Raw genomic sequence first — 21,581 nt, 5'->3', positions numbered from 1 at the left:
GAGCCCGCTTGGGTAGGCAGGGCCTGCTTGGGCAGTGAACTGTACTCGGTGTGGCCAGAGGTGGGGCCAGCAGATGGGTCCCGTGCTTATGGGGGAAGCGGAGTCTTCCAGAGGGGGACAGAATCGGACTCGCCTTCGTGCCCCCTGCCTCAGAGCTTCTGGCAGGCCCTCTCCCTTGCTCTCCAAGTCCTTCTCATCTGAGGAAACACCCTCAGTGGAGACCTGGCTCCCAGAGAGCCTCCCCACCCTGATCTCGTCCATGAGCATCCTTCCCTCCCCCTCCATGAGGCGGGAAGGGTGCCCCAGCCCCAGCACATAGTAGACGCTCAGTAAACATCTACTGACTGGCTGGCTGACGAGGTTCTAGAAAGGTGAGGGTCAGGTGAGGAAGAGCAGGCAGCCGAGCACCCACTGTGTGCTGGGCCCTAGGAAGCGTTTGAGGAAACAGGCTCGGTCCTTTCCCCGAAGCCTATGTGGCGAGCCGGCCTTCGGAAGGATCTCTGGGCTGCTCCTGCCTCCAGGGGGCTGGTAGTGAGGACCAAGAGAAGAGGATGGGGGGGCGAGGGGCACCTGTGGGGTCAGAGCACCCCGTGTCACCCCAGCCAGGCCACCTGCCACCAAGGCACGTCCAGAAATAACTTTGCTTCCTCGGGATATAAGGAAAAGCTCGTTAACCGGTATCCAGATGTGAAATCAGATCTAAGGCAGAAGTAATGAGCTCTTATTTTATATGTTAAATTTAGCAGAAACTGCTATTGTTCTCACGGAAAATAATTTTTTTCCTTTTCCCCCTCTTTGGAGTGTGAGATATCAGGCTAGGCCTGGAGAGCTGTGAATGTGGTGGGTGCGTCTAGGGGATGAGGGGTGTCGGAGGTGGCAGGACCCAGGCAAGCGGAGGAAGAGCCGTGTCCCCAGCACCCGTGTGGTGCCAGTCTTATCTGGGTGCCCACGTGGTTGCCGGAGCCTCTTACGAGATAATCCATGGCTCCGATTAATACATCTCCACACGGAAACCCTCTTGGAGTCTGCCTTTAGCTGGCGGTCGCCTTCCCCGGGGCCCGTGGGATGGGGCCACAAGTCCCTTCTCCGTCCTGCAGCAGAGTCATTATTTGGGTTCCCATGGTGCCCAGGGAATATACTAACCCCGGGCTTCCATCCCTCCCAGGCACCACCTCTGTGCCAGTGGAGCCTGACAGTGGGGCTGACCCTCGGGGCGAAGCCTGGGGAGGGGGCGTGGGCAGCCAAGACCACGTGGGTGACAGACACCGGCCCCTGGCACGCTGGGCCGCCGAGCTGAGAGCCAGCAGCCGAGAGGACTGTAAAAGTTAAATCTTTCTATTTATTTCAAGAAAGGACAAGGCAAGTGGACTTGGACATTTTATATGAAAACAGACAAACAGAAAATAGGACCAGATAGTTCATCACATTCATCTCAACACTGAAGTCAAGGCACCTACAAGAAGGAGGCCCAAGGGCGGTTCGCAGTGCACTTTGGTTTGTGTTGTCGTCGTGGTGGGTGTTTTGCGTGTCTGGTGGTGAGGTTGGGAGGGAAGCGGGGGGGCCCGGGGCCAGGCCAAGCCAACCAGCCAGGCGTCAGATGGCAGCAGGCAGCAGTGGGGCTGGTCCCATCGCTCAGACCCCCGAGATTGCTTTGCCCTTCAGAGAAAAAGGAAGAAGACGAGGAGCAGGTGGCCAGGTGGCCCCACTGGGCTGATTCTGCCGGTAGGAAAGGGCAGGGGCTCCAGGAAAGCCAAGGGTGCCCCTGGCAGGGGTCCCTCAGTTGGCAGAAGGGACCTTGTTCACAGCCCCGTCCTCCCCATGCCGTTGGCTGGCCAGGCATCCACCTTCTGCAGCAGACCCTCCATTCACCAGGGTCTGGCTAAGGACCCCTCCCTGCTCTCTTCCTCCCCAGGCACCAGGGATGGGCTCTGCTGAGTACAGCGCTGGGTGACCCCCGAGCGAGCGCGTTAGCACTCCACACCTCGCCAGATACAGTAACCTCTGAACACTGGGAAGGGGCATTGCTGTTGGTGGCTGTTAAAAACATTTGCTCCGCAGGGCTTATGCGTGGGGTTTCTTCTAGTTTACTTTTCTCCTTTGCCTCTCCGTTCACACCCGCCTTGTGACGTTCATAATTAGGGGGCGTCCGCTCCAGCCAGCAGAGTCGCACAACTGCACTGTCTCTCTGGCTTGCAGCCCTGCAGCTGTCCCCAACCTTCAACCCCGTCTCCCCGCTCCTCTCCCTCTCAGATGGCAAACCTCTGTAAACACTGGGTCCTTCTGTCCTCCCCACGGCTCTCAGCGTCTCTTCAGGAGCTGGATGCCGGGTGGGCATCTCAGCTGAGGCCGCTGGCCTGCAGGCAGGTGGTGTTCTGGGTCGGGTAAAAATATCTAAGCCAGTTTCAGAGCTGTGTGTGTGTCTTCCTCCTGGGTATGCAGAACCTTTTGAAAACGGGACCAGCCAGAGGCGGGTGGTTTCTGGAAAGCCCTCTGCAAGCATGTCCTTTGCACAGGGCAGGTGAGAGGCGCCCTGGACATCGGCTCCTGGGAGATGAGCAAGTGACGGTCCCGTGCCCGCTGTGGCTTTGATGGTCGTGGCTCCTGTTGCATTTGTTTCCTCCGTCTTGAGGTGAGAGCCTGGTCAGTTCCTCCAGGTGGGCGACTCGGGTGCGGGGACTCTCAACAGAAGCTTCAGACACGGGGGGTGGGGGGTGGGGCACCCAGTTCTCTGCCCCCCTCGTCACCCACCTGAGGCTTGGCTCGGAGAGGGGGCACCGGGTCACCCTGGCTGGTGGCCAGATCTCGCCAAGTGGCTGGATTTCCCCATCAGGCTCACAGCTGGTGATCGCGGGTCCGAGGGAGGGCGGAGTGAGATGCTTCAGGGAGAAGGAGCTCTTCCTGGGGCCAGGCTGCCAGCGGGGTGGGTGCAGGATGAGAGGAAGGCCGCTGCCAACACACCCGCCTGGGCCCTTTGCACTGAGCCCCAGGGACAAGAGAGGAGGGAGGAAGAGATGAGTGACACCCCTGTGTGCCCTGCGCTGTGCTGGGCCTCAGTGACCCAGCGCGGAGGAGCACAGGGACCTGGCATCTTGCCCAAGCGGCCGTCAACCCTGACTGCTGTAAAAGAGATTTAGGGGCGGTGACAGCAAAGACGTTCCTGCAAGGACTCTCGGGCTTGGACTTTTGGGCCTTCAGGTGGGGGGTGGCGTGAGTGGGAGTGGGAAGGACAGGGGCCATGGCACCGTGGTGGCTCCGATGGCCACAGTGCCTCAGGGACTGGCTTTGCCAGGAAGTGGGGGCCGGGTCAGCCCCCTACAGGACCCCCTGTGCCCTCAGTATGCCCACACTGCCCTCCCAGCACAAGTGGGAGGGGCAGTGACAGTGGTCTCAAAAAGCCCCTGGCCTGCCAGCCTCTCCAGCGGGGAGCAAGGCAGCAGCTGCCCACCCACCGGCGGAAGATCTGCCCCGGGCATGATGTGCCCAGGGGAGACGTGGGGAAAGGTGGGCTCTGCCCCTGCAGCATGGAAGGCGGGGTGGGGTCTTGGGCAACCCTGGAAATCATATTAATGTGAGAAAAATAGGCCTGACCCCAGTGATGATAGAATTTCCGAAACTAGAGAAAAACAGTGTGTTAAAAATGCAAAGGGAGGGGGGCTTCCCTGGTGGCGCAGTGGTTTCGCGTCCGCCTGCCGATGCAGGGGAATCGGGTTTGTGCCCCGGTCTGGGACGCGGAGCCGCTGGGCCCGTGAGCCATGGCCGCTGAGCCTGTGCGTCTGGAGCCTGTGCTCCGCGATGGGAGAGGCCACAACAGAGGGAGGCCCGCATACCACAAAAAAAAAAAAAAAAAAATGCAAAGGGAGGGAGGAAGTAAAGGGAGGGAGAATCAAGAGCCAAGGGAATCTTCTTGAGTGTTTTTAAAGAAGCAAATGTGGATATTTCAGGCAACTACTTGGAACATTTCAAAAGAAATGGTAAATGCTTAAAAATGTACAGTGAAAAGTGCCCAGGCAGCCGTCACCCTGGCTGGGACGGGTGCGTTGAGCCGGCAGCTGTGAGCATGCTGTTGGGAGAACGGCCTGTGGGATGGTGGTGGGAGCGCAGTGGGGCGCGGGTCCTGGCACTGAGGATGGCCAGGAGGCAGCCTGGGACCGGGAGCGGCAGTGCCTGGGAGGTGGCCCCCTAGCGGCCCCAAGAGAGCCAGCGCAGGTGGTGGGTCACCCTCTGTGCTCCCTGCCCGCCCAGACTCCTAGACGGGGCGGCGCGTGTCTGAACTTCCTCTCCCGGTGCCTCTTAGACACCGAGGATGGGGATTTTGCAGGCTGTCTGGTGGCAAAAGCGACTCTTTGACGGGGCTGGGTGGCCTGGCTGTGAGATGGCCCTGACCTGCTCTTTTCAGGGGACACTGGTCGTTTTGAGCAGTCTCTCGGTATCTTCCTTAAAGGGTCCTCGGGGATGGTAAAGTGAGAGTGGGAACCAGGGTCTTCTCCTCAAAGAACCGGGCGTTGTTGGCCTAGGCAGGAAAATATCTGCCACCTCCCCATCAAGTGCTTGAATGCGGCCAGTGACAAAGAGCTCACTGCCTGATTCTTTTGGCTGGGCCAGTTTTCTCTTCCCTGACTTCAGTTTTCCCTTTACCGTTGGCCCCATTTCCCTTTCACTGGCTGCAGGGAATGGATCAGAGACAGACCCACCCTGGAACAGAAAGGAAGCAGGACTCATGGCTTTAGAGTCCTACTCGCGAAGGGACTAGCCCGGCCACTCCCCTAGCTTTTCACCCCGAAGGCACATGGAATCTGGAGGGCAGGGGCAGAGTCTCTGCCTGGGGGCCAGGGCAGCTTCTGAGTGACCCGTGTGGGCCACGTAACCCCCCCACCTCGTCCCAGGGGCTGCGCACGGCACTCGATGGAGGCAGAACTGCTTCCCCGCCCGCCCCACCCCGAGCTCGAGCCCAGGCTCTGTCCAACCAGCATATCCGGAGCCAGCGCTGGGGCACGCGTGGTGTCAGCCTTCAGGGACCCCAGCTCCCCACCAGCCAGGCCCAGAAAAATCCCTGGTTTGCCTTTGGCCACTGGGGGCAGGTTCAAAAAATGCGAAAAATCCCCCTTTCCCTTCACCTCCAAGGAGTTTAATCTCTCCTAATCAATTTAGCAGACTCGCTTGCTTGTAAACGGTAATGATTTTCATTTTTGAGCCTCTTTATCCCTCCTTAAGAAAAAGGATGCCTCCTCTGTCTGCATTCTAGAAGGCCTGTGCAGGGCTGGGAATTGCTTGTTAGCATTCACCCTGGCGCAGATCCAGAGCCGGGCACCCGCTGCCTGTCACCTGCACTGAGCTGAGTGATGGGGGACATGGGCGCAGGGGACACCCCCTGCTGACCCCGCCTGAGCCCTGGCCCTGAGAGTGTGGTCTGGCCCTTGGGGCTCAGGCCGCCGTGCGCCCCAAGGCCCCTCCTTCCGGAAAATGCCCCAGCTCCCTCCTGGTTGCCTTTCCAGCTCCATTGCCCCCTGTCTGCCGCATCCAATTTTCCTCGTTGTATTTTTCGTAAGTGCGAGGCTCAGAAGCCCCGTCCTCCCTGGCACGTTCAGCAGGAAGCAGATTTCTGGAGTGGGTTGGCTTTGGGACTTGAGCTGCCATTGGAGGGGCGTGGCGGTGTCCTCCCCTTGCTCCACAGCTCTGAGGGGGTGAAGGAGGGAGGCTCAGAGGTAGTCCTGGCACGTTGCCCAGTCAGCCCCCGCAGACCCCCAGGATCCCTCACCTGGCCTGTCCCTCTCACTCTGGGCCTCTGTCACCTGCCTTGGGCCAACCAGAACCTCCCAGAATCAGCAGATGGTGGGGGAGCCCCCATTTGGCTTCTGGAGCCCCCATCTTTTCTGGGTGAAGCTAGACCCGGCCTCAGCCCACCCCTACATTACAGAAGGGGAAACAGAGGCAGAGGCTGTGGATTCGCAAAACCTGCTTTCCCTGCGTCTCCCTGGAAGCTCTCCCTGACCTTTCTTACTCTACTCCTTGCTGGGGCTGGTGGGCTTCCCTGGACCCCTAGGGGAGGGGGGAGGATGCCCGGTGCCCATTGAGGAAGGAAGAGGCACAGGCGGACATAAGCTTCGGACTTCGGGTGGGGAAGCCTGGGTCCCCCAGCCACTGTCACCTCCCCTGCCAGCGTCACCCAGAGCGGGAAGGAGCCGGTGCCCCAGCTCCTACCCCCAAACCCCAGAGGCCCCCTAGCCAGCCACGCAGCCGCCATGTTAATGGGAGGTGGTCCAGGAAGCAGGAGCCCATTTAGAGAAGACGGAGGCTTCTGTGGGAGGCCGCAGGAAGAGGGAAGGAGAAAAGGGAAGAAAAGAAGCTTTTGATGCACATCATGTCTGCGGAATTGAGTATGACTAATTAATAGATTTTATTCTTAGTAATCTCTTAAGCATTCCATACGTTGGGCCCCACGCCTGAGCTGAGCTTACAAGAGGCCTCATTCGCAAAATGCAAATGACTCGCCTGGCCCTGCTGCCGTCTTTCCTTTTTTTTTTTTTTCAGGGGAAATTTAAAGGAAAATTGCCATGTAATAGAAAAGAGATTTCAATCACTACATCTAATTACCACAAAGGGTAAACCACTTAACCAAAGAAGTCTCATGAGTTGTTTTTTTTTTTAACTTGAAACCTGCCTTAAATGCTACAAAATACACTCATCAACGCTGAGGTCAATGAGGTTGTTCTGGCTAGTTAGAGGCTGCAAGGGTCAGGTTGGCCGCCCACAGGAGGGAGATTCTAGACAGAAGTGGTGGCTCAAGCCCTGTGTCCTCACGTGCTTCTAGGGGGTGGAGGAGGCTGGGTGCCCTGGAACATCCTCTCTCATTATGTTGCATGTCTGGCTCAGGGGGGCTGGACCAGGAAGGGATGGGGTTTCAGAGTGGACCTGGCTTCAGGCCCCATCCCTGGCTTGGGGGGCCGTGAGACAGCAGACATTTGGAGGCTTGTTCTTAGAAAAGATGCTGGAAAGATGTTGGGATGCTGAAGGCAGAAAAGATGAGAGGGGGGCCCCCGGGCCCTGGCTGGGCTGAGTCTCCACTATCTTCAGCACTTACCCTAGCAGGAGGATGCCTGCTTTGTGCTACGGGGCAAGAAAGTACATCACCCAGGCCTGGCCTGGAGGGCACTGCTGGCACAGGCGGGCTCCCAGAGCTGCAAGGTCTCCCCTGTAGCCCTCCCTGTATAGGGCCACCTGCTGTTCCCCAAATGCCTTCTTAGCCTCTAAGGGGATGCTCTGACCTCCTGCCTGGCTCGGGGAGAAGAGAAAGGAGGATGAAGAGAGCAGGGGACCAAGCATGTTGGCAGCAGGGGTTGGGGGTTGGAAGTGGGGAGGCTGGGACCGATTTTCCTGGAACGCTGGCCAAAGACAGGGGTGGTGCCTTGGGGAGGAAACTGCATTTCAGAACCAGCAGAGACCTTGAACTTCTGACCCCCAGCCAGTGCCCCACACCCTCGTTCACCCTCTCCTCCTGGATGCTGCTAGCGAGGCCCCTCTGCTCTTCCCTGAGCCGCGGGGAATGCGCCTGTGTCTGGGGGTTGCCAAAGGGAGGACAAACTTTACACGGATGTGACCTTTACACAGTCCCAGCCTTGGAAACATTTCTCTCCTGACCTCATTGTATGAGAAAATGCTTCAGGTGGGAAAAGGGAAAAAGCTTGAGTCTAGAATGAAATGTGTCCATGACCCTTGGCCTTTCCCTGGAGCTGGGGATTGGGGTTCCCCCCTTGGTGAGACCATCCATCCAGCCTGGCAATGAGAGCCGCGCCTCTTCTCCACCTCGCTCACGCGGTTGTTGTGTCCATTTCTTTCAAGCGCAGCCTCTTCACTGAGGGGCTAGCAGCATCTTTTCAGGTCCAGCAAATGGCTGGACCCCGGGCCTGTCACAGCAGCCCTGTGACTGCTGTTCATCTTTCTCTTCCTGTCTTTGGCTTTTGTCAAAGCAGTCAAGGCCTTTTGAAAACACCACGGCCAGGAGCTGGACCCCTTCTCATCCTCCCTGCCCTCAGAACAGCATCTCTCCTTTGACATCGCCCTTCCTGGGCGCAGGACAACTGGCACCTTGACAGATGGTGACCCGAGTTCCCCGAGTGCCGGAATGGGGGAGATATCAGAACCCCAGCCACCACTCCTCTCTTCTTTCCAGATTTGCTGTCATTATTTCATCATCGTTTTAATCTCATGGCTCGCCAAACAGCACTGTCAGTTGATAAATGATGGCAACATTGATTCCAGAGGGAGGAAGAGAAAAATCTTAACTCTTCTGAGGGCTCCAGTCACTACCCTTTTGGAGGCTGGCATTTTTAGAGAGATCTGGTCTTCCCTCTTCAGAGCAGCATCCCAGGGGTGGGCACGGTGGGGTGTTCTGCATTCTGGGGTTGGGGGGGGCGGCGTGCTGTCTCCTAGGGCTTTTCTGAGAGTTTTCATGTCTTTTTCTGGGCTTTGTTTGAGCAGCCATGGAAACCATTAGGTCTAATCAGCTGATATTTAAAAAAAAAGAAAAAAAGTCTCTGCACCAATTACCTGTCTCTGGAGGAAGCACATTGCACAGAGTAAATGCTCAGGAAGTAGCTATTGAGGTGATTGCATCTATGGGGGTGTAGGGGGAGAGAGAGGAGGACACTGGAAGTCAAAGAAAGCTCTTCTCTATATCAGAAAGGAGCTTGGCCCAGCTCTGGCCAACCTGAGATAGGACTGACTGAACTGAAAACCCCCCTTGCCCAGGGTCTCCCAGCCACCCAGCCAGGACAGACATGCCTCCGCCTTTAGGAACAGCATTATCCCCCACCCCACTCCCATCCCCAACACACTTTGTCTACTTACTCAATGATTTCTAGGAGAAAGCAACATTTTCGTGACTCTGTTGTCTCAAGAAATTGTATGAACTGACCCAAGAAGTACTGTAAGGACTGTATACGTGGCTCTATCTACCCATCTGTAGATAGAGACACGACATAAAGATAAACAGGTAGATAGATGCACCTCCAAGCGCTGGAAAAGCCACAGCTTCCATGGTGCTTCCATGGACTATGGTGCATGGAATTGAGGAGGGCTTCAGTATAGGAAAAAAGAAAGTTTGTTTTTTAATCAACTACATCGTTGTTCAAAGAATGCAGTGAAAGACGCGCTATTTCTGCAAATCTGTAAGGGAAATGGCATGGAAAGAACCAGGGAAGAGATTTCAGGACAATATCTCCACAGCAAAACATCTTTTCTTCCCCTCTCCTTTGTGAGGAACCTGAAAACCTTCCATCCTGTCGTCTCCAGTGAGCAGCCGGCAGCGAGAGCTGCATGGGGGCTGCGCGTGTTGGCTGCTTCTCTAATGGTTCCTTTGTGACGGCCCTGCACAGAGCATGAGGCATACACAGACGGTGCACAGGTAGTATCTTTCCAGTTCAGGAAAAATCAAAGCCCCAACCCAACCCTTCCTGCGATATTATTTTTAGTCTTTTCCTCCCCACCTGGCATAATTTGGTATAAATTATGTCTTCATCAATGTCAAATCCCCCTCCTGCCTTCTATTCTTTAAAAAAAATTATTTTTTTCACTGTTGTGTTCTACAAAATTGTCAACCCTCCCCAAACTCTGCTTTCTGATGGGAAAGTCATCGTGGAATTTCTTTTCCTTGTTCTGTCAGATGGCAGCAGGCTGGTCAAAGCCACACAGGCGCCACACCAGGAGGAGGCAGGAGCCGGGTGCTGGCATCATGTGTAGGAGTAGTCCACGTCGGGGATGCCACCGTCCCGGTAGCCCCGCGTGGTGCCGTAGCCGATGGTGTGCGCGCCCTTGCAGAGGCTGCTGCCGTTGGAGGGGAAGATGGTGCGGACCACGTACTCCTCTTTGCTGTGGTAAGGGTTGACGGGCAGCATCTGCAGCCCGGGGCCGCGGATCTCCAGGATGGAGTCGTCCTTCTTGGTCCCCGACTCCATATAGTCGTCCTTTTTCCGGTCGCCCCGGTTGTAGGCCCCCTCCCGGGTCAGCAGCTCGCTGGCCCGGTGCACGTACCAGCAGATGGCCCCCAGGACCAGGAAGAGGAAGACGAGGGCCACGGCGCCACTGATGATGCCTGCCACGGGCAGGCCCGCCAGGGGGTCGGCGTTCTGCTCCTGGTTGAGTGTGGTGGTGGGGCCGTAGCTGTCGGCCGTCTCCGCCTTGGCACACACGGGCGTCTCGTCGGCCACATAGGTGTTGCCCGTCTCCATGGTGACCATGCAGATGATATAGGTGGACTTGGGCTCCAGGGCCGTCAGCAGGTACTCTGTCTTGTCCCCCTGCACCAGAGTCTCCGTGATGGAGCCCACGGCTGGGCTGTGGCCCAGGCGCAGCCAGCTGAGCCGGAAGGAGGAGGCGGGGAGCGTGGCCTTCCACGTGATGCGGATGGAGTCCGCCGTCAGGGGCTTCACGTGGATGACCAGGGTCTTGGCACTATCGCCCGTGGCCATGGGGTAGTCGAGGCTGGAGTCAGGGAGGCGCAGCCCCGGCCTCTTAGCCTTGAGGGTGAAGAGCGAGCCCTGAGGCGTGGTGGCAGAGGCGTGGTCACTGGCCGTGGTCTTGGCGGCGGCGTTGGCCGCTCCACCCTGCACCCCCGCCTCGAAACACTCGTCCATCTCGCTGGTGATGTCCTTGATGGCCATGCCCCGGACCTTCTCAGGGCCCTGGCACATGAGGCCTCGCACGTTGACCACGGCCGCCCGTGCCTTCACCCAGTCCCGCAGCCACAGGAGGTTACAGCCGCAGAACCAGGGGTTGTTCCGGAGCAGCAGCTGGGCCAGGTTCTGCAGGTCATCGAACAGGCCGCGGGGCAGCGTGGTCAGGTTGTTGTTGGACAGGTCCAGGCGCTCCAGCTCACGCATCCTGGCCAGCGTGTTGTAGGGCACGTGGCTGATGGCATTGTCCTGCAGGTAGAGCTTCTGCAGGCGGGCGCTGGGCAGGTTGAGGGGCGGGGCAGCCAGCGAGTTGCGCACCAGCGAGAGCTCGGTCAGGTTCTGCAGGCGGCTGAAGGTGTCGTCGGCGATGCGCTGGTTGGCCAGCAGGTTGCCGTCTAGCACCAGGCGCCGCAGGCTGCTGAGGCCCTTGAAGGCATGCAGTGGGATGGTGGAGATACGGTTGTCATCCAGCCGCAGCTCCTCCAGCGTGCGGGGCAGCCCCGAGGGGATGCTGCTCAGGTGGTTCCTGCTCAGGAAGAGCAGCTTGAGCTGCTTGCTGTCGGCGAAGGCGTCCTCCTCTATGCTGACGGTGGACACGGAGTTGTCATCCAGGTGCAACTTCTCCAGCAGCGGGATGCGGGCCAGCGAGTCCCGGGCGATGGTGCGCACGTTGTTGTCCTGCAGGTGAAGCTCCCGCAGGGAGCGGGGCAGGTTGACGGGGAACTCGTCCAGGTCGTTCTCGTAGAGGTAGATGACCTGCACGTTGACCTTGGTCTTGAGGTCCTGGGGGATGCCGGCGTTGTTGATCTGGTTGTTCTGCAAGTAGAGGGTGGTGGCGTCGTCGGGGATGCCGGCGGGGATGGAGGTGAGCCCCCGGTCGTTGCAGTAGATGAAGCCGTTGTCGCAGCGGCACACGGAGGGGCACGTGGTGCTGTCGATGACCTCCGTCAGGAAGGCGATGAGCCCATAGCAGAGGAAGAGCCAGTCCCGCAGCTCCATGGTGGCTGTGGTCATCACGACGGTGGCCGTGACGGTGGCCGTGGGCGTGGTGCTGGCGGTGGCAGTGGGGTGTGCCACCACCATGGTGGACGGCTGGGGGAGCCGGGCCCCACTGGACTTGCAGCCTCTACACCTGCAAGGAGCACAAGACACGTGCGGTGAGAGCGAGTCGGGTGTCCCCCCACCTGCCGCTGAGGGGTGGCTGCAGTCGAGGCCGCGGGGCAGAGGTCAGGCCTCAAGGTGCATGCCCCGTGGCCCTTCCAAATGTCAAGTGTACATCACAGGTGATAGCTCGGGCTGAGGTCAGCCTCTAATGACATTGGCTAACGTTAATCTCAGCGGGAGCAACGATGCTGCCCGTGAACGAGACAGACGTGGCCTTGGCCCTCCCGGACTGTGGCCGTGGGCCTCGTGACGTTAATTGACTGGGAGCCGGGCTGCAGTTTCAGTCTCTTCTTTCAAGATCCCACGCTAAGCCAGTCTTTATGGCTGATGCTGAAAGTGGCTGCTCAGTGTTGATGGGATGGATTTAGAGCCACCATTTCTCATTGGAACAGGGATCTCGTATCCCTCTCTGGCTCGGAACCAGGGACTGAAGGGAAAGCTTGTTTCTGCGAGGCCTGTGAGCTCGAGGTGGGGGAGGGGCGTCACTAGAACCTGCAAAAAGAATCTGCCAGCGTCCTCACTGGCGAGCAGGGGAAAGTGGGGCGCTTCATCGTCTGGTGTTAAAACAACATGTCCTGTTTGTCACTTGTGCATCTTATAGACAGAAGAATGAGGTGTCAACAGAACTGCTTTCCCATGGCTTTACAGAAATCTCTTTCTATCAGCGGTGCCCTTCCTACTGTGTTCCATGTAATGTGGGAAATTATTCCATACTTTGCCCCCTTCCTAAATCACGAAATTTTCAGCTATTTTGAAAAACGTGTGTATCTGTTTTCTTGCATTTAAAGACAGGAAACAAATAAAAGGAGGGAGGGGTCCACGCTCTGAGGGAATTGTCTGCAAGGTGTAATTTTGGTTTTCGCAAATGGAAAAATTGCAGTGTAGATTTTTCTCATATTACGTTACTGTTCATAGTGGTAAAAAAAATCAATTAAAGAGAAATTATCTTTCAGCCTCAGTGGGGAAGTGGTGTTCATGCAGCCGGCAAAGGTCTGCTTTATAACTCCAGGTTCACAAACGCTTTTCAGTGTGAGACACAATGGCCCCTGGGAGCCTGAGCTGAGGCCGCAGCCTGGAGGGCAGCCCTGGAGTGCAGAGCAGAATTGGGACGCACTCACTGAATGAGACGGCGGGGCCCTCACTCCCATGACCCAGGGACCCTGTGTCTCCATTTCTCAACCGTGTCAAACCCTTCTTCCTTCTGTCCCTCTCTATCCCTGGACTGCTCCTCTCCGTCTAGCAAACTGCTCCTCACCCTTCAGGACCACGCTCAAACGTCTCCTCCTCTGCTAGGTCTTCCTCATGTCATATAGAGCTTCCCTCTGCTCCATCCACCCATCTGTCCACCCATCCACCTACTTACCCATCCATCTATCCATCCACCCAGCTATACATCTATCTACCCACTCATCCATCCATCCATCCATCCATCCTTCCATCCATCCTTCCATCATCCATTCATCCATCCATCCATCCACCCACCCATCCACCCACCCTCTCACCTATTTACCTATCTATCCATCCATCTACTCACCCATCCACCCACTCACCCATCCATCCATCCATCCACCCACCCACTCACTTATCCATCCATGCATCTGTCCATCCAGCCATTCAACATGTCTTTATTGAGCACCTACCATGTGCCAACCTGTGTTCTAGCCACTTGGGATTCTATTCTAGTGGGATAGTAGCTTACACTATAATAAAGGTCTCACCTAGAATTTTGTGAATATTCAAGTCATTTAATCCTTCCAGCAAATGTCAGGTCAGTGCCCTTTTTATTCCCATTTAACAGATGAAAAAACTGAAGCTCGGAGGTGTTAACTTGCTCGAGATCACTTGATAAGTGGTGAAGAAGAACCTAAGCCAGGATCTTGACCACTAGGCTTGTGGTGCTGCATCTCACGCCCATCTCTGTGGGCTGAGGCTTGCACTATTTAGTGACCAGTGTTTTAAGGTCCCTGACTAAATTTCGGGTGCTCGAGGGCAGGGACTGTGGGCTGTGTAGGCCTGGTGTGGCTTGCCATCAGTGACCACCCAAGGACAGAAGGGAGCTGGCTGAGGTGCCAGGCAAGGCAAGAATGCCTCTGCCCTGCTCCCTGCCGACCCCTCAACTCTTGCCCCATTTGCATTACAGGGGCCTTTGCCCAGGTTGCCGGCAGCTCCGAGGCCTTCTGGAGGGAGCTCAGGCTTTGCCCGTGGCTAACGCACTAACTCTGCTCAGGGCCTGTTAGCGGAATGAAGCTTTATCCATGAGGTGGACCGAAGGCAGGTGGAGGGCCAGCCGAGGACACCTGGCTGGAAGCAAGTGAGGGTGAGGGGGAAGGGTGCACAGGGTCTGCGCAAGGAGCCAGAGGGGGATGGGGTCCCGAGGGAAGCTGGGAGGAAGGGGGACTGGTGAGACTGTGACCAACACTCTGGGCCTCTGAAGCCAGCTCAAGCCCCCTCCCAGCCGCCGCAGCTGGCCTGAGGGGCTGAGGACATTTGCCTACTTACTCCTGATGCTTCTTTGGAGGTTGTCCCTAGTCGATGGGTCACGACTCCACTCACACCCCTGCGCCTTGGGACTTGGAGTCGGTCTTTGCTTCCCTCACATGTGTTCCCGGCTCTCGGTGGGTTTGTACAGGGATAAACCCAGGCATGAGGGGCAACCCTCTGGCCAGGCCCTGCCCAACGCCCTCACAGGCACATGTTTGTATCTGCACCCACCTGTCGCATACACACAGGTCCTCGGTCCCATTTTACAGCTGAGCAGCCTGAGGCTCAGAGAGGTGAAGGGCCCGTTCAAGGTCACAGCCAGCCCAGGTTTCCAGCTGCACATCTGTCCCTTCCTCTGCACAAAGCCAGAGCCATGAAGGTTATGGAGCCCGGAGGTCCTGTCTCAAGATGCTTATGAGCAAAGAGGCAGGGCCAGGGCGGGTGCTGGGGACAGGAAGGCTCAGGCCTGCTCAAGGCCACCTTGCCTTGGTCTCAGGGGTCAGGTCTGAGCCCGGGAGCACCTCTGCCCAGGCCCCCAGCATCTGGCCAGAGGACGCACACCCTCCTCTGAGTCCTGGCACAAGGGATGCTGTCGGCCCCTGGGCTCGCAGATTCCGGAGCAGTGCCCTGAGCAGGGGGCAGACTTGTTAAGGCCAACGACGAGGCCAGACCGCCTTCTCTGGCATGAACATCAGTTCCCGGTGACCGCTCATCTCATGGCCGTAGCCCTCAGCCTCCAGAGGCCCCGGCATCATAATAGAGTCTAAATTACGCCTTTCAGAGATGCCTGATGGATAACCAAGAAGCATTTGGGAGGCAGGGACCCAAGGCCTTTCTCTTCCCCTGGCTGCGGCCCTCATCCATCTTGGCTGAGTCTCCCCTGCCGTCCGCTTCCCCAAGGCCCCCCGATGCTGAGCCCTGGCTCCAGGAAGGCAGGGAGGGGCCTGGGGTGGGGAGGAAGACAGCGTGCCTTGCCTGAGGAGCCCTTTAATTGCCCGGGTACCACGAGGCCCTTTTATCCCCTTGTTTTGTGTTTGATGGTTTATGTGGCCATCAAATTAAACCCGGTAAATCGCCCGTCTTTTACGGGGTCACTTTTCATTGTTGCGAGAATCCCTCAGACTTCAGCATGGTGTGAGTTATGACCTGCCAGCTCCATGACTGACAGCCGGATCCTTGGCGTGCGATGGAAGTGGGGGAGGGGAGCAGTGAGATGGCTCAGACTAGAGGTATCCAGACCCCCACTAGCCGAGAGGTGACCTGGGGCGTCATTCTTGGCATTTTCTGTCAGTTGCTAGCTCCTGCCATCTAGGACAGAGACACCTGGGTTCGAGTACTGCCTCTCCCTCTTCCAGGCTGTGAAATCTTGAGCAAGTTACTTGCCCTCTCTGAGCTTTAGTTTCCTTATCTATAAATGTAGTCATCAAGTTCCCCTTAGAGGGGAGCTCACTACTGAGCATTCAGTGAGCTAATACCTGCAAAGTGCACCCTTCTAAGTGCATGAGGTTTAAAGGCTGCTGTAGTTCTCTGACTGCTCCAGGCATACCGGTCTAGCCTCTGTGTTAACTGCTTGTCTCTCTCCTCTGCAATCCAGAGGCCCTTTCTTTACTCCCCTGCCCCAGCTGTGCCTCCAGGGTAGACTGGGAGGCTGTAGGCCAAGCTGCTTCCTGGCAGAGACTCCCTGTCATTTCTGTGATGCTGGGTCTCCCCAGCCTCAAACTGTGCATCCTCAGCCCTGTCCCCCCCAAGCTAGGGTAGAGGCACTGCCCCGAAGCCTGCTCTCCCTTGTGCTGCCTCTGGGCCTTTGCACGTGCTGCTCCTGCTTCTTGAACACCAACACACCTTCCCCACTCAAGCTTCGCCAGGCCAGCTTCTGCTCACCCCCCAGGCCTCAGCTTGGACGCCCCCTCCACGAAGCCTCCCAAGTTGTGTCTGGCTCTGCTTCCCATACCCACTTGACTGGTGGTAGTCGGACCTGAGTAATATCTGTAAATACCTGCCAACTGGATGGAGGTGCCTCCCTGTTGGAGACGCCTGGCCTCCTGGCGCTCTGCCCCGTTGTCTTTCACAAATCCCATCAAGCTGGGGCTGCCAGAGACCCACGGCCCTCTGGGGGGGGCGGGCTCTTCTTGGGGAGTCAGAGTGAGGGCAGGAGGGCAGCTGCAGGACCCCAGGCCCAGCACAGGCCCTGGCACGCTGGATAGAAGAGGGCATCTACCGCCACAGGCTCTGGGGAGGGGGGCACGGTTAGACATGACGCGCCAGGGGCTGAGCAGGGGTGGGGGCACGTGGCAGGAGGGAGCTGGGCATCCCAGGCAGTAGAGGGAAGTCTGGATAGGCCTCCCCCTGCCTCCCAGTCCTGGCCTTCCTCCCCATTTGCCAATGAAGGCAGCTCACGTGAGGATGTCCTGATGCTGCGTCCCCCGACGTGCCAGGTACAGTCTCCGTCCCCACTATGGGAATCAGAGAATTCCAGGTGGCACTGACCCCGAGAAGGAGGCGTGTAGACTAGAAGCGGGGAGAGGACACCAGGGCTAGGTTTGAATCTGACCTCACCAGTCCTCAGCTGTGTGACCTCCAGTGACGCTCTCTGGGCCTCAGTTTCCTCATCTGTAACGTGTCGCTGAGAACCCCACTCTTCTGGGAAGATGACAAGGGAGGGGTTGTGTGGAGTGCCCGGCACAGGCCTGGAGGTTTTGGAAAGAAGGGCTGCCACACCCTGTCCCTGGGAGGGACCCCAAGGTCCTCCTATGACCCACTCAGGGTGGCCACCCACCTGCCTTGGCTGAACTTCAGAAAGAGGGAGGGCAGACACGAGTGGGCAAGGGGGCCACAGCTCAGACAGAGGGAAGCCCCTCCCCCTCCCGCTTTCTGTGCACCCTCCCACGCCCTCCCTTCAGCAAGAAGAATTCATTGTGTTTTCCCTAAACCTTGCCAGGCCCTCGGGTCCTTACTGGCAGAGCAGGGCCCGAGGCAGGAGCGAGGTGTGCAGGGCAGACTGGGGGCGGAAGCAGTTTCTCAGCTCCAGAAGGACCCCTGCCCCACAGGAAGCAGTGACCTCCCCACCGGGCTGAGAGTTCCACCAGAGCAGGGTCACCTCCAAACCTGTGATGGGTCCTTAGCAAACCTTTGTCTAAAGCAATGAGGGACCCCGCATTTTTCTCCTCCACCAGCTGACACTGTCTCTCGGGGCTCAGCTACAAGCAGCAAGGAGGGAGGAGGGCCTAGAGGCAGGGGGGCCAGCCTCTACCTCCTGGTGCTCACGGGGGCCTGGGGAGAGCTCCCCTCTAGGAAGCCCCTTTCCTGAGAAGGCCTGCCTGGGATCAGTTCAGCTGCTCCACAAACCAAGAGTGGCCTTGGGTCTCAGGCCTTCATCTGTAAAATGGGACCATAAACTATCTACTGCCCTGGGTGCTGAGCAGAGGGCCTGCTGCAGGTCCAGGAGATGTGAACTGCATGCAGGAGGTGGACTTGCGACTTTTGTGTGAGTGGGGCTTTTCCGAGCCCACCCTCGTTCAGGCAGAAGCCCCGGGCCTGCTCCTGCCCAGCCCGGTGCAGGCCCACTGGAGGCCCCTCCTTCAGGCAGGGTGCCATGACCTCAAGGCCCTTCCGACCCTGCGTGGCACAGCTCTGCTCCTGATCTCGGCTGCGGGTGCCATTGAGAACTTGGAATGCATGGGGGAAGGGGGTGGGATTCTTTTAAAACCTAAAGTTAATTATTTTTCTAATTTCGTGCCGTCTGCATTATGCCTCAGCTGTTATCACTGGCGGTAAATAACTACAGACAGGTACGCAAATCCACTAAAAATGTACCTGGAGTTCACCTCACCGCGTAGGCCGTCTGGGCTGCGGCGGGCGGCGGGATGTCCTGAACTTCAGAGAATGCAAATTGCTTTAAAAAACAAGACTTTAAAATTGTGCCTTAGGAGGTTAATTATATTGATAACAGTGTTCAATATTAAACTGTTCAGGGCCAGGAGGGGTTGTGGGGGATGAAAGGAGACACATGTAATTTTGTTTCTTTCTTTCTCTGTATTATTTAATAAGATGTTCCTGCACCTATATTTCTGTCTGTCTGTGTGCATTTTTAGTAAAGCTGCCTAGACTGAGGCTTAATTCCTCCTGGGAAGGAAAAAGGAAAGGTCAGGGGTTTTTCAGAAGGTAGGAGGAGGGCCTCAGGGCTGTTATTCTGGGTGGGGGGCAGCCCAGAGAACAGGGCGGGGGCCCTAGCTCTGCACTGCTGGGTTTCTCAGCAGCCAGCGGGATCCTGACAGCCAGGGGCTGGGAGAGGAGCCGGGTGATCAGGAAAGACTGGGAGTGGTGATGCTTACTGATCATAAGGCAGAGGCTTGGGTGGGGCTGGGGCTCCCCTCGGAGCTGTGTGGCATCCCCCACATGCAGGCCCTGTTCTTGGGGCGACCCCTCCCCTCCCCCCGTTGTTTTTCACAAGTTGACTGTCAAGCCCTCCCACTAGGATGTAAACTTCTACAAGTCAGAATATGTTCTGTCTTGTTCACTGGCCTAGTATAGAGCCTGGCATCAGAGGTGTTCATAAACACCTGTTGCATGAATGTATGAAGGAATGAATGAATGAATGGGGATGCCAAAAGGGAGGCCCCGGAATCTGAAAGCCAGGACAGGCAGTGGGAGAGAAGAGGGAGGCTGGCCCTCTGTCAGCCCAACGCCGGGAGGTAATAATGACAGGCGCCCTCATCACGGCCTCCCAAAGAGGCAAAGGGGTAGGTCTGAATTGTGCAGCAGGTGGTGGAGGAGCTGGACGGAAACCCAGGCTTTCCTTTCCCAGGTGTCTTACCTGCCCTCCTCAGCTGCCCGGTGGGGCCACCCCAGGCCCCGAGGGAGCAAACCCAGGGAAAACCCCTGGCTGTCTCCTCTCGTCTGCTCTGACGTGGGTTGGCCAACCAGGCCCTGTCCAACTGCAGGTCTGCTTCCAGGCGCGGAGGCTGGCCCCGCTTTCTTAGAGATGGCCCCTTCCCTCCCACCCCCGCAGATACGCACAAGCGTGGAACTCACCCTCAGGACCCTGGAATCAGGGAGGTAGAGGACCCTGGAAAAACTGAGGCCCAGAGAGGAGAAGGGATGGCTCCAGGGCAGAGAGGACCCTCCAGCAGCCATGAACAGCCCTCTCTCTTGCCTCCCTCCTCTGGCCCTGGCACTGAACTCTCAAACCCTTTCCCAAAGGGTTGGCATGGAGAGGATCATGGTGGACAGTATCCAGCTCAAGCAGGATCTAATGGGGGCTGCCCACCAGCAGGTCTGCAGACCCCTCTAGCCCTGTGGGGTCAGTCCCGCAGTAGCTGGCAAAGCTGAGCACCTGCTGCGGGCTCAGCCCTGCACAAACGCCTCTCCTTTCCAGCTGGCCACAGCGCTGCAGAGCCTGTGTCCCCAGTGCACAAAGGGGAGCACACTCAGGGGAGGGAAGGGACGTCCCCAGGGTCACACTGCTCACAGCTGGAGGGCCAGCGTGCTAACCAACCTCTGTCTGGCCCCAGAGCCCAGTAAGCTGGTCTTTGTTTTCCTGCCTCGGGATGGAGGGAAGCTCAGCAGAGGCAGAGCCCAGCACCGAGCAGGTGCTCCATAAATATCTGGGGTGCAGGCCTGCTGCTGCCCGCCTCTGGCTTGGCCTCAGCCCCAGGAATTACCCAGCAGTCTCTCCTAGGAGATGGGAGGAGAATAGGAGCAAGTGATGGGGCGGTAGGTAGGGATGGGGGAAGGGAGGCCGGCTGGGCAGGGGCCGAGCTCGGGCTCCAGCGAGCTCACGACGCCTCACGGCCCCGCTGCCGGGCTGGTGCGCCGTTATAATAAATAACAGCAAATAGCCGATCCGCAGGGCATCTTTCACGCTGGTGGCTAATAACACGGCTATTAATGCCCCCTCAGACGGCGTGCGTGCAGTGCGGCGCTGACAAATGTCCCAGGCCCTGGCGCCGTCATAAATCAGCCCCTCTCCTGGGGAAGAGTGCGGGGAATTGTCATTTTCCATCTTGGTAATGAATTGGGGCTTCCCTGCCCTGCCCAGGGCGCTGCCGATAGAGGTGGTCTGGGGTTTCTGGGATTTGGGTTTGGGGAGGCATGAACCCTCCCTCCTGGCCTCTGGGTAGCCAGAGAAGTAGGCCCCACCCCCCCCCCACACACACCCCTAGCCAGACCGCGCCACCGCTGCCACCGCCTGCTGTGTGGCCTTAGGGCAATAACCGCCCATCTCTGGGCCCCATCAGGCCACTCTCACCAACAAAAGGGCTGAACTGGAGGCCGGAGCAGATGATGCCTAAGGGCCGGCAGGTGCAAGGCCTTGGATGGTGGCTTTGGATCAACCGCACCCTGGGTTCTCCTGGACAGGGCACGGGAAGGCCTTGAATGGAGGGGACTTGTGGACCCTCTCCAGTTGGAGGGCAGCAGGTGCCATGGCCAGTGGCTAGCTCACCAAAGGTCCTGCCTCTCCAAGGCCTCACGGCTGCCCCCTCTGGTCAGAACTCAGAAGGGCTCAGAGTGAGACCTCCCCCAAGGGGCAACGGCTGGGAGGGGCAGGAGTTTCCTCCAGGAAAGGTCACTCCCTTACATCCTGGGTCCACCCACCCTGGGGCAGAGCCCAGCAGCACAGGGGCCACCAGGTAGCAAAGGACCCCTCCCCTGGCAAGCAGATGCCACCAGTTGCTTCATCCGCATGTGTGGGGTCGGTGGGGTGGAGCTGCAGACCTTCAACCCAGCCCGGAGAGGACAGGCCCCATGTGTCCTGTGCCCTCTCTGGGCACGAGGAGCCCCCGGGCCTTCCTGGGCCACCGGAGCCCATCTGCCTCCGCCTTACCTCCTTCGCTGCAGCCTGGCAGCCCGCAGCTCTGGATGCTGCGCTTCCGTCGAGGTGGGCCTGGGCCGTGCTTACATTCCAGCCCACCAGCCTTGGCGCTCAGGGTGCGGACCACAGACCTGGGGTGTTGGGTGGTGCTGGGGGCACCCGGGGCTCAGGGAGGAGACCCTGTGCTTCGCTCTGCTGGGCTCCTCGTGTTCAGACGTGGCTGCGGGTCCGGAGCAGCATCTCCCACGCCCTAGGCTGCCGACACTGCTGGCTTCTCCTCCTGGAATGAGGGGTTTGCGTGAGCGGCCTGCAGGGGTGCCCCCCGCAGCCCCGGGGCTCCCGTGCGCGACCTGAGGGTGCTCTGGGCCCCTGCTCTCCAGGCATGCCCTAGGGCCGGGCGCCCACCCTTGGGGAGGGTGGCCTCCCTGCCCTCTTTCAACTTCGGCCCTTTTGTCTGT

The 21,581-nt window shown here is 58.1% G+C and overlaps 2 protein-coding genes across 3 annotated transcripts in view; one reads left to right on the top strand and one right to left on the bottom strand.

The window, feature by feature from the left end:
- The window catches only part of LOC102977586 (ADP-ribose glycohydrolase MACROD1), a 117,194-nt gene that overhangs the window by 32,896 nt on the left and 62,717 nt on the right, over positions 1 to 21,581 (top strand). The window lies entirely within an intron of this gene.
- On the bottom strand, positions 9,653 to 11,765 carry FLRT1 (fibronectin leucine rich transmembrane protein 1). Its single transcript, XM_007102588.4, has one exon. It carries the CDS (start codon positions 11,748 to 11,750, stop codon positions 9,726 to 9,728), a length of 2,025 nt encoding a protein of 674 aa, XP_007102650.1. The 5' UTR covers positions 11,751 to 11,765; the 3' UTR covers positions 9,653 to 9,725.

Source organism: Physeter macrocephalus, chromosome 16 (assembly GCF_002837175.3).
Source record: "Physeter macrocephalus isolate SW-GA chromosome 16, ASM283717v5, whole genome shotgun sequence".
Taxonomy (NCBI): Eukaryota; Metazoa; Chordata; class Mammalia; order Artiodactyla; family Physeteridae; genus Physeter; species Physeter macrocephalus.
The sequence above is the reverse complement of the archived record's forward strand: the minus strand, read 5'-3'. Positions and strand labels throughout refer to the sequence as shown.